At 34.1% G+C, this 12251-nt stretch overlaps 1 protein-coding gene and 1 long non-coding RNA gene across 2 annotated transcripts; both read right to left on the reverse strand.

Annotated features, from left to right (window-relative positions):
- Window positions 1-7: 7 nt before the first annotated feature.
- On the reverse strand, window positions 8-9788 carry LOC128227994 (cAMP-regulated phosphoprotein 19-like). Its single transcript, XM_052939002.1, has 3 exons — window positions 9613-9788; window positions 6578-6691; window positions 8-2332 (listed from the first exon to the last, which is right to left on the reverse strand). The coding sequence occupies exons 1-3, from the start codon at window positions 9658-9660 to the stop codon at window positions 2111-2113; spliced, it is 384 nt and encodes a 127-aa protein (XP_052794962.1). The 5' UTR covers window positions 9661-9788; the 3' UTR covers window positions 8-2110.
- Window positions 2347-6119, reverse strand: LOC128227995 (uncharacterized). The gene is made up of 4 exons (XR_008259879.1): window positions 5041-6119; window positions 4598-4777; window positions 4234-4298; window positions 2347-4011 (listed from the first exon to the last, which is right to left on the reverse strand). It is a non-coding gene; the product is annotated as an uncharacterized LOC128227995 (long non-coding RNA).
- Window positions 9789-12251: the final 2463 nt, after the last annotated feature.

Consider the following 12251-nt stretch of genomic DNA (forward strand, 5'->3'; position numbering starts at 1 on the left):
GAAAAAAAACATGACAACAATTTATTTTTTCAAAACTGTTACAATGACAAACAATTTTCCTGACATGTACCTATGGTAACATGGAACATAAAATGTCTGGATATACAATTTTAAACGTATGTTTTCTGAACAGCTATGTTTGTTGTCTTGGCAACCATTTTAAGAGTACATAGAAAACAACTGCTTTTATTTCCATTCTATCTTCATATACTCAATTCAACTGAAAACACAGAAGAGAAAGAACCATTTCCTAAGAATGACATTATGCAAGAACACTTCAATACACATGGTGTTATGAAGATTACAGCAATCCAAATTCTTCTGGTTTAGCATAATCAAGCAGATACCTTATATTTCAACATTATCTTTTACACAGGACTACAATATCTTTCTTCAAAGGGAAAGTTTACATTTAAGTCATTAATCATCTGAACATTCAACAACATTCATGAGCTTTCTATTAACAATGAACCACTTATAAAGTTTTTATAACTTATTTAAGGCAAAAACGCTAAGGTTTCAAATAACCTAAGCTGGGTCAATTTGTCAGTTTTAGGCTGAACATTCTCTGACAACCTTGTTCTTTTTAAGATTACCCAAATTACTATAACTGAAAGATATAATCTATGTTATCCACACTTACCAATGTTCTTATAATGAATTTTCAGCATATTTTTCTTGTAAAATAAGGGAATAGTAATCACTGGCCATTGCTATGGATCAATGCACCTAAATGCTCTTCAATATAAACTCAACAAAGACACATAACCGTACGGTTAGCTACAAAACAAAAAGTGAACTACATCAGTGAAATGAATAAAACAAAAATGGAATTCATTGCAATATTTAGCTTAACCTTAAAATGTATACTTGCAAGGGCCAATGTTCAAATCTTTAAAAAATATTGTGTATGAGTTGAAACTACTTTAATACTAACAGTTTGTTATATATAACGGTACCTTAGCTGTTATTTTTAACTTTAGTGTCAAAATTGTGAATATCAATTATTTTTATACATATTTCTGAAAATTGACTTTGTCAAACAAAAGTACAAAACAGGGTGTAGTAAAATGGATGCAGGGAGCTAGAGTAGGGCAGGGGTGTGCCCCACCCTGCTATTTAGGCCTAACTGGAGCACTGATATTACAGAGCTTGATAAAACTATATAAGCTTTCATTTAACTGTAATTTGAGTTTCAGCCGCATAAAATAGTTTAAATAAACATTCTTTAAACAGAATCATTACTAGAACAAGGGCTATTCAACCATATGCTAAGCAGTACAGAAGGGCAAGGATATTTAAACAGATTTTATTTATAATTAAAAAATCTTCATACCATAATACAGTGTTACAAGTATGTTTTATATTGTACATGTATAAGCTCAGTTACTACAATTCACTAAGTCTAAGGCCTATGATTACAACAGTCTCAATCCGAGTCCAGACTCTGGCTCAGAGAAGCACTTTTATCAAAATTACAAAAGGTCTTTATTTCATGCAAAAACATATATACAAATAATAGAACATGTGACATTTCAAATAGTAATTTCACAAAGTTCGTAGAATTTGATCTGCTAGAAAATATGTTACAACAAAAAAATGACGATTTGCAGATTGGCCTCTTGAGTCTTAACTCGGACTTGAGACTGTTTGTTAACATGGCACCAAATGATCATGGCTTAAAACAAAGGGACAAAGACAAAACAAATCACCATCCAAATATCCAATACTGTTTAAAGATTACCAATAATAACAATAAACACCAAGACCAAAACAAGATTTTTACAACTGTTGAGTGAGTTTTTTTAATCTTACACAATATCAACAGGAGGGAATTCTTACAAGAAAATAACTAGGAAACAGTATGGAAATTGATCTCAATTTTGAAAAGAAATGGTGACCATTGCACTTCAAGAATTTCTATTTTTCCAATCCAAACGAATTGTTTGCAAGCCAAAAAACAAAATTCACCAAGGAGTTTAAGTTCCATTTAAACATTACGTTTTTGTTTACAGAATACGCTTCATGACACTACATACAGTAAGTTTCTATGAATGCGTGTTAGGAATATCTGCGGTAATGTGTATGCACTGTAACTGCAGAATAGTATCTATCCGTCAATCTGTCCGTCTCCCTCTCCTTCGACATCATGGATCAAAAGCTTGCTGGCTATTTGTGAAGGTCGTCTCATGTGTTCTACCTCTCCAGGGGTAGGGATGGCAGCGCCCAATGATTCTTGTAACATGAGCTTTTCTCGTGCAGGGAGCGGCTTTTTCGGGTTATTCATCTTTGCTTTTGCCATGTTGTAGTCACCGGAGTCAAAATACTTTGGCTGCAAGTAAGATACACAAGTTCATTATTGCAAAAATTCCAGAGTTAGGAAATAAATAAGAAGTGAGGAACAGCATTTAACGATGCTTTTTTCGACTGTATTGTACATGGACTATTAAACAAATGAAAATCATTTATTCCTTTTTATTATAAAGCAAAGTTGATATATTTAACATTTAATGGATTTAAATGGACTTGTACTACATGTATCTAACTAGATTAAATTCAATTTACAATGAGTTTTATTCAAACACTAATATGTATCAATGACGTTTTTTTAATGCATGTGCTATATGAATGATACCATATGCAATTTGTATAATTAATATAGCAGTTGATCATAATAAGACAAAACATCGATCCGAGATGCCAAGATAAGCTCCGCCCCCTTAGATATTGTTACTACGCGCCCCAAGCGTAAATTCAAAATGGCGGCTCTCGCTGCTACGAAAGCATCAGAGTCCGATTCCGATTGCGAAGATTCCGGACAATATATCAGTTAAATATTTACCAGATCATGCCAAATTATCGAGAAAGGTGTTAGAAAAGGGATTAAATTACTTTCTACAAGGTTGTATTCATGACATTAAAGTTTTGGAAGAGGAAAGTATCTGCCATGTAACCGCGAGATGCTGGCCTTCGTTCAATGAGAAAAAAAAAGCGACAAGCCTCATATGTTAAGTGTCGATGTGGAGAGGGATTCCCGGACATACGATATACGTATTGCTCATGAAAGGCAGCCAGGGTATGTGGATTTCCAATTGTATTTTACAAATTTTATTATACTGGTAGCTTTATTCTTAAATATACATTATGTAATATAAGCAATTTTAGATCGCCATGTCTTTTACATTTCATACCGTAATACGGAATGCGAAAAAAATATTTGCAAGTCGTCGAGTAGAGAAAGAAGTAATATACTGTATGTTGTATTTCAATTTATTGGTTTTCATATTTCTAGTTACTGCCTCGTTTTAAACATTTAACATCTGGAAAGTCAAATGATACTTCACGGGTCAGTGTAGGATAAAGATGCCAATTTCACAGCATGATATCATGCTTTTGTTTTGATAACTTCTGTCAACAATCTCTGTTTTCTTTATAGATTGAGCGGTCATTGTTCACACGTGGTTGGCTTAATCAAGTCACTTTAGGAACTCAAGTTGCACAACTTCACCCATGTTCCTGATCAACAAAGTTACACAAGTATTCCCCAATAATGGAATGTGCCAAAGGGATCAAAGATCAAGCCAGTTCCAGTGAACTAAGTCATAGTAGCACAGTCGGAAAACGAAACCTGTCCTTTGCCAGATAGATACACAGACCAAGTTTACAAATTTAAAATTTAATTAAATAAACTACAAACACACAATTCACTTTACAATGCTTTATTCCAAACATGAATAAACTAACAGTTATTCAATTATATCAAAGAAGCAGAAATAAAATCATGTGATTCCTGTATAATATTTAAACAAATTTTAACTCTTGCTTCTTTGAGCAGAACTATATCGACATTTAAAGTTTGTTTATATTCCCACCAGTTGCTTTAAAATCTGAATTTCACAACACTTTAAAGTGCAAACTGTAATTCCCTAACTTGGACTTTTTTTTGTGACAACTATTCTTTTAGGGAAGCATTCTGAGCGGTAAGTGCAAACATATCCAAAGGTGATGTCCCTGAAAATAAATGCATAATAATTTTTACATTTAAGACAAGATGTTTAAAACTGACTCCTACCATTTCTCAAGAGAGTGGGAATACCTCTGTTTTAAATGCAGCACCTATTGATTTACCGAAAGAGTTCACACCATTAAATTACCACACAACCTGTGAAGACTCAAGTAAAACAGAACTGACAACAAGATCACAGGCATTGTTAGAGTGTTGGTTTCACTTACATGGACATTCGGTCTGTGTTTCTACTCCTGGTACAGTGTCTGCAGGATCCTGGACCAGCTTTTCTCTGAAAGAAATTGTTGTAATGTTGATATATTTATATGTAAATTTGCACAAAAAAATGTATAATTTCCGTGTAATAATGTTCTGTTCAGTTCTTTTGAGTGTTCTGTTCTGTAAAATACTTGTATTAAAATATACGTAACTATAATGCTGTTGTTTTGTATTGAAAAAGGAACAGTGGCATTTTAAAAATGAGTAGAAGTCTACAAAATAATACAGTCTCAGTTTTGCAATTTATCCTACATGGTACATGTTATTCAATCTTTCGCGCACTCCATAAAGATAAATAAAACTCTAACGTACAGGCATGTGATATATTGTATTAAATGCATACACTTGTGCATTTTGTGTATAAATGCTGCCATAAGTTTCCTTTCCAAGTGACCGCTTTGTGGGGAGTTTTCTTGAAGATTTTATTCTCCAGCCATCAGCTGATAATGGGTCAGGATACTCTTTAGATGGTCCATTTCATCCATGAAAGTGCTTAAATATGCATAATAGTAAAATATAATTAGTGTGACAAGACTCCACAATGCCAGTCAGTAACATATTATACAATAAAACAGTAGTTTAAACTTGAAACATTCATAACCTGATGGAAACTGTTTAAGGTTTAAACTAGCATGATCATGGAGGTCAATATTTAGGACACAAGAAAGTAAACAAAATAAACATTTGCAGAATTCAGAATTGAAATGATTGTATTTTGATCGTTTTACGATAAAACCAAATTTTAATTTACTAACCTTCGAGCAGACATCTTCGTGCTGGTTTATCCTGTTAAAATTCAGTTTCTCGTGTGGCCGTCCACAGGCTTTTATCCAGCATTTGCACTTCTCAAAGTCGAATTATAGGTCGGAAATCGTTTAAATCGGCCTCCATTTTGTCCCTCCGGATACCTTTCATCCGCATAACATATTCCCCATCCGCATCGTTTAACCATTTTCACAAATAAGTCTTAAAACTTCAATAAAATGTCCGGTTGTAAACAGTTATCGCTGCTGTGTGTGGGGGTAAAGATGGCGGACGGGACTCGGTGAATAATTTGCAGCTTTCTCATTGGTCAATAATGATTAGTTTGATTGACAGGTCGGATCGATGTAATAAGAGCTGTCACAGGAACATGACAAATGTCCCTAAAAGGCCTCGTTGGACAGATAGACCTTAGTATCTTCGTCTGTATGAACAGATAGCCTTGTGTATGTAACATATTTTCATGATGACATACCCTACCTTCTCGTGAAGTTTGGAAATATTGATCTGTAACATTTTTAAAGAGTGAAGTTATGTACATGAAAATGAAAAGTCACTGTAAAGTGGATAAAGTGGGTATCAACTCGTCTATGGGCTTACCTGTAAGCATTCTTCAGTTATTGATCAGATACAGACTTTCAGCTCGAGGTCACCAAAACCATGTTGTTTGACTCACTAACCTCTAATTGTATTTGGTTTGTCTGCTGATCATTACCAACATGCCTACCAAGTTTGAACTCTCTGAGTCTAAGCATTCTTCAGTAATTGATCGGAAATGGATTTTCAGCTTGTCATCACAACAACCATGAACTTAGACCAACTGACTACAAAATACAGAGGCTTTATCTGCTGGTCATTACCAACCTACCTACTAAGTTTGAGGTCTTTGGGCCTAAGCATTCTTGATTAGAAAATACATTAATCAGAAAATGCAGTGACAGAAATGCGGACAGGCGGTCTGATTACTATAAAGAAATCAAAGTGGTGGACAGACAGTCTGATTACTATAAAAAAATCGAAGTAAGAATTTCAATTTGACATGAATCATAATATATGTATTTAAAGCTGCACTCTCACAGATTTACCATTATTACAACTTTTTTTACTTTTTGTCTTGGAAAGAGCAATTTTTTTGCATAAATATCTGCAAACCGATGATATAAGATTGCTGATAAAAAATTATTTGCAGATTTTCATATTTCCATTCGAAAATTAATGTTTTATGGGCTAAACCAATACTAACGGTTTAAGAAAAATGCATAAAAACATCAATTTTTGAACTTAGATATAAAAATCTGCGATCTAATTTTTTGTCAGTTGTCTTATTTAACTGGTTTCCATGGATTTTCGCAAAAACTGGCTCTTCTAATATTATGTCAGCAGTCTTGTATGACTGGTTTATATGGGTTTTAGCAAAAATTTGCTCTTTCCATAATAAAATAAAAAAGTTGTAAAAATAGTATTTCTGTGAGAGCACAGCTTTAAGAAAGAGTCTTTCCAATCTTCATAGTAATAAATATATTTATTTACCCCTTTGTTCAACCGCTTTTGGAGCAGTGCAGACCCACCACCAGGTTTCTTTACCAATGGTCCATATTTTGCCTTCAGCTTGGCTTCTTGTTCTTTCTCAATTGATGCTGGATCCTTCAAGAAAACAGCAATCATCAGTACATGAATATACATCTACATATATCAACACGAAGCTAAAATCCTTAACATAACTAGTTGCAGTGTTCTCAATATGAATTAAACTATCAAAAACTTCAGGTTTTATTTCCTTATGATATCTGGTTTAGTATGAGCACTTTCCAAGTTGAAACCATATCATTGCAAAATGGAACAGCATAAGAAACCTTGCAAGTGTTCAGAACCACCACCTGTTAAAATGGACATTGAAAATAGGTACGGGCCAGTTGTGTTGTAGTCTATTTTCCTTTAATAATGTGCAAACAATGTGCATTTAACTTTGAGGTCAGTTTTATAATATTCATATACTTTAGAGAACTTTCATCAATAACATTTTTATGATTATCAAGGACATCATTCACCATGGATTAAAAATCGGGTATGGACGCCACGAGTCTGCCATAATAAAAAACCTTAATGGTGTCTACTTCTACGGACTAGTTCTCATTTCGAATTGTCTTCAAAATGTATAGTTTTAAGCCGTGATCAAAAATGAAGGGAAATACATTGAATCTCATGCTGTTTACTCTAGCAGATCTAGGGGTAGCACCCTGTGCGCCCCCGCCACCCTCGCCCCCTTCAATTGTCCCAAGTTTATTTTTTATTTGAATATAAGAGAAAAGTCATAAATACGACTAAAATGCACTATTTTAGACCAGAAATTGTTAATATTTTCTTGGAGTCTACTCCCAACACTTTAGATCAAATAAATTTCGGTTGAGGGAGGGTCGCATGGCTAAAGGTAACGCCTCTAAGTTACGCCCCTTGAACGTCGAATCCAGGAACCTGCACCTGGATTATTTAAGAAAGCTTAACAATACATCACGAAATCAGCAGAGCAGTAGCATGGCCATGGTTAGTCCATATAAACAGCTGCTTTAGAGTCTTTGACGATTTTTGATTTGGCGACTCTACGCGTCCATAACCCACTTGTTTTCCTAGCCAAGAATGACAGATCCCAGCGCTAAGTACAGTACAATCCACGCGGAACTACCACTTTCCGTTTTCCTCGGCGGATTTTGGTAATCGCGGACACGACATGCAATTGATCATAATCCTCTTTCCTCAGCGTTTTAACTCGTTCACCCACCGAGGCTGATCAGTGGACCGTATAATTACAATCGCCGCGTTACTCGGAGGTAAAAACACCGCGAAACTCGGAGGAAAACCGATAAGAATCTCCCACTGTAACTATTTTTGTTTAATTTATTTGATATTTTTTGCCCGTAATTATTTATAAAAATAATTTATTTCGCGTACCTAATTTTCGGACATCCAAAGGACATCAATCGTAACTTTCACACTTACCAAGTTTCACAGACGAAGATTATCTATCTATCTATCTACCTAACCTTAAAAACGCCTCCGAGTCACCGAGGAAAGTGGTAGTTCCGCGTGGAGTGTACTGTATATTGAGCGGAAAGATAACAGGCACCTGCTAGATGTAGCTACAATAATGAGCGATCAGGAATACTTTTTTATTATTTTGACATTTCATGTGTATCCCTGTAACGCTACAACTCTCTACCATTTAACACTGGGCGAAAGAATATATAGTAATATTATGCATCGATGTTGAATAATAATGATATAATTGTTCGAAATGTACCTGAAAGTGATCTTAACTGGGTTGGATTTGTCGTTAGAGTTGTTATTTTCACATAAATATACTCTGGGTCACGAAATGAGCGTAGCAGTCCACCATTTTTTATACATGTTGATTTTTATCGAATAAATTTGTACCCATCCGTCAATGATTGTTAACCCTGTGCGCAGTCACAGTTATCCTCGCTTTTCTATGTATTGTGCAGAGCAACGCAACAGTGTTCAAAAATGGTGATACCTAATCATCATCATCATCATCATCATCATCATCATCATCACGAACATCATCATCATCAACTTCTCCCAACTTGACCCATCAAACACGTTAGCGTTCAGCGCATAGAAATGGTTGCATTTTTAATAGTGTTATTTAACCGAGCCTATTAACGACCAAAATATTCGAAATCCTCTACCCCATTTCATACATGTACACAACCTGTCAGATTTGTCCTAGATTTACAGATTAATGGATACAATCCATGCATGTAAGTGCATTATGGTATCTGAACATGTTTTTTCGGCATAATGACATAAATAAATGTGTGTTTGATAGTAGGCAATGATATTTTCGTAGAAATTTGAATTTATAACAAAGATAATTTAAAAATTGTGGCCGCGAGGATCCTCTGCGCAAGGCCCGTTTGCTACTTTTTGCTGGGATGGTGGACGTCACCAGTCTGCCATAGTCTAAAAATCGTCAAAAGACTGGTTGACGACCATTTAGGTGGACTACTGCTAGATGGTTTCAAAATGGCGATGCTTTATTGACAGAAGTCGATCTAAATTAAACTAATTATTTGTGTTTCATAAAACACTTAAGTGTTATAAGTAAAAGGTATTGGCTAAAATAATTAAAGTGTAATTTTTGTGTTTTAATTTAACGGTGAAGTGTTAAATATTGTGGAGTAATAGTTGAAGAATATATTTTACATTGGTACTGCTCAATTGACTTGTGGTGTTCAGGGAACAAAATGAATATCCAAATGTTAAACAAGTTCCCTAAACGCGCATTATTGAGGCTAGGCCATGGTGTCAAAAAATTATGATTTCTCCTACGTAATAAAATGGTCGAGTTCCGAACCCTTATATTTGAAGTCCAATAGAAAGATATGAAAGGTTGTAATTTTGCATTTTGTTTGTGTACAAACTTTGGATCGAACTAAAACATGAATTTGTAAACGCATTTTCTCAAATATTTAAATAGGTTGTAATTTAAAAACAACATCCGAATAATAATTGTCCGAATATGCTGAAAATAAAAAGAAATTTAATACCTCAGGGACCTTGAATGTGACTGATTCTGGTTGTGTTTGTGTTTCCATGTTTTGTAATTTTTGTTTGCTTATATCTTGTCTGTCAGTAATAGCTGATATCGTCCACGGAAGTGTCCGTATTCAAACAAATATTAGTGTTGCGCCCCGTTTTACAAGAATTTCGTAACGACTTTGTTTGTCGGTATCAACCCATTATATTTTTCACGATATTTTAATCACCGTCATCGTCTATTTCCCTCAATTGTATTTGTGTTAGAAATTAAACGACATCCAGAACATGTAAATATAAAAATAAAATAAAATAATGATAATGATAATAATGATGATGATGATGATGATGATGATGATGATGATGATGATGATGATGATGATGATGATGATGATGATGATGATAATAATAATAGTAATAATAATAATAATAATAATAATAATAATAATAATAATAATAATAATAATAATAATTATAATAATAATAATAATAATAATAATAATAATAATAATAATAATAATAATAATAATAATAATAATTAGATGATAAGAATATAAGTATATATCATAGGTTTCCTGTACGGATAGAAAAATCCGACCCTCGGGCACGCGCGTAAGCCGGTAACGAGGCTTGCCGGGTTACCGGTCACGTAGCGTGCCCGAAGGTCGGATTTTTCGATCCGGACTGGAAAAACCTGATTGATAATTTTTCTTGCATACCTTAAATCATGATTTTTTCCACAAATTGATAATTTTAGATATGCAAGAAAAAATATCAATCATGTATATGATGATGATGATGATAACATTTTGTTATGTGTTGAAACGGACATTACGATGAGTATGGTTTCTTATTTTTCCCTTTTTAAAAAAAAAATATCGGGAATGTTGTTGTGCAAAATCTAAAAGTTCTGATAAAAAATCCAAATCTGATCTTCTAGAACTTGCATAAAATCTGGAGTTTCATGAAAAGTGTATCGCTCTGACCGTAGGTTTTAGAAATTCCATCACATTTGTTGTTGAGCTTTTTATTTACAATTAGTTTCCTCGTTAAAATTTTAAGAACTTTATTACAATGTTCATCGGACCAACAAAGAACCTGTTTAAGATGGCCAAGTATGAATATGGCTGTGTCGGATAATACAACTAGGCCAAATCATAATACAATTTTGTGAATGCAGAAGAATGTATACTTTTCCTCTTATCAACATGAAACTTGTTCAAAATTAATGATTGGACAAGTTTATGGGTCATGTCGAGTCAAAAACAAAGTCACTAGGTCGGAACATAGAATTATCTTATGTAATAAAATCAGGTGCAATTTTCCACGTTTCATAATGGAATTTGCTCAGAAAAATTGTTAAGATGAATTATAGGTATTTTCAAATATGGATCGCTATGTGTAAAATAACTAGTTCACTACATCAAAACCAAAGACAAATCTACAGTACTGTTAAGACCAAATTTGACAGTAAGTGCACTTCATGTGCACTCTTAGTTCACCGGAAGTGCACTTCGTCCTTTTTTGGGTTATCTATAATATAAACTTCATTTATAAATAAAACACATGATGAATTCAATTTCAGTGCATTCTTTTTTGTTTTTACCGTACTTAAACGTCCATCCGTCCATCCGTCTCCATCTTTTGGTAGGGATTGCTCAGATGATGTTCAAACTTAGTCAGAACGTTCCCCTTGATGAACTATCCACCGCTTTTTAAATTGTGGCATATGGGTCCAAGCATTATGTCAGTAGGTAAAATCTTAGATTTATTTTGTCTTGAACCATATCTTTGTAATGCTACGTCAGATAATGTTCAAACTTTGACACCGTGAATGTTACATTTGATGAAATCTCACTGCATTTTTAAAGTTAACTAGATAACTAAGTCTAAGTCGTAGAAATATATATTCTTGAAAGAAACAGTTTTTATGGTCCAATATTCATAAAATTTAATCAGCATATTTTTTTTCTCGTTGACCTCATTGACTAGTTTGCAACTGGGTCAAATAAGATCAGAAACTAGGTCACTAAGTCAAATCTGAGGAACAATCATGTCCTGAACCAAATATGGGTATTGGTTGGTCATACTTTGTAGACACTGTTGTCAGAATGTTCCCCTTGATACAATCTTGTAGACTTTAATAGTGAGTCACATGGATTCAAAAACTGGGTCGTTATGTTAATAATTATAGAAATCTTGAGAGCACAAAGAGGCAATATATCCGCTCAAATCTTAATAAAACTTAATCAGAATATTTGTCTCGATAAAATCTTGGATAAGTTAGAAACTGGTTCACATTATACGTATCAGTACTTATAAGTTATTGTACATTGTTATAGGTTGATAGATAGGGAACGTTTAGCGTCCATTAGACGTACATTTTTTTGTTTGAAGATGCTGATCTCTAAATCTAGGTACATATTCAGCAAGAAAAACACGTTCATTTTTTACATACTGGTCCTCCCAAATATAACCAAAGCCGTTTCGATACAATTTGTTGTCCGGTTAGCGCACTGGTCAGCGCACTCGTTTCTCACCTAGCCGACCTGGCTTAATGCACGTCCTTTATAAAGTAAAAACGTACGGGGGGAATTTGGAGTGGCCCGATAAGGCAGGTGGCCATTTAAAGCAGGTGACCGTTCAACCA

This window comes from Mya arenaria, chromosome 3 (assembly GCF_026914265.1).
Source record: "Mya arenaria isolate MELC-2E11 chromosome 3, ASM2691426v1".
In the NCBI taxonomy this organism is placed as follows: domain Eukaryota; kingdom Metazoa; phylum Mollusca; class Bivalvia; order Myida; family Myidae; genus Mya; species Mya arenaria.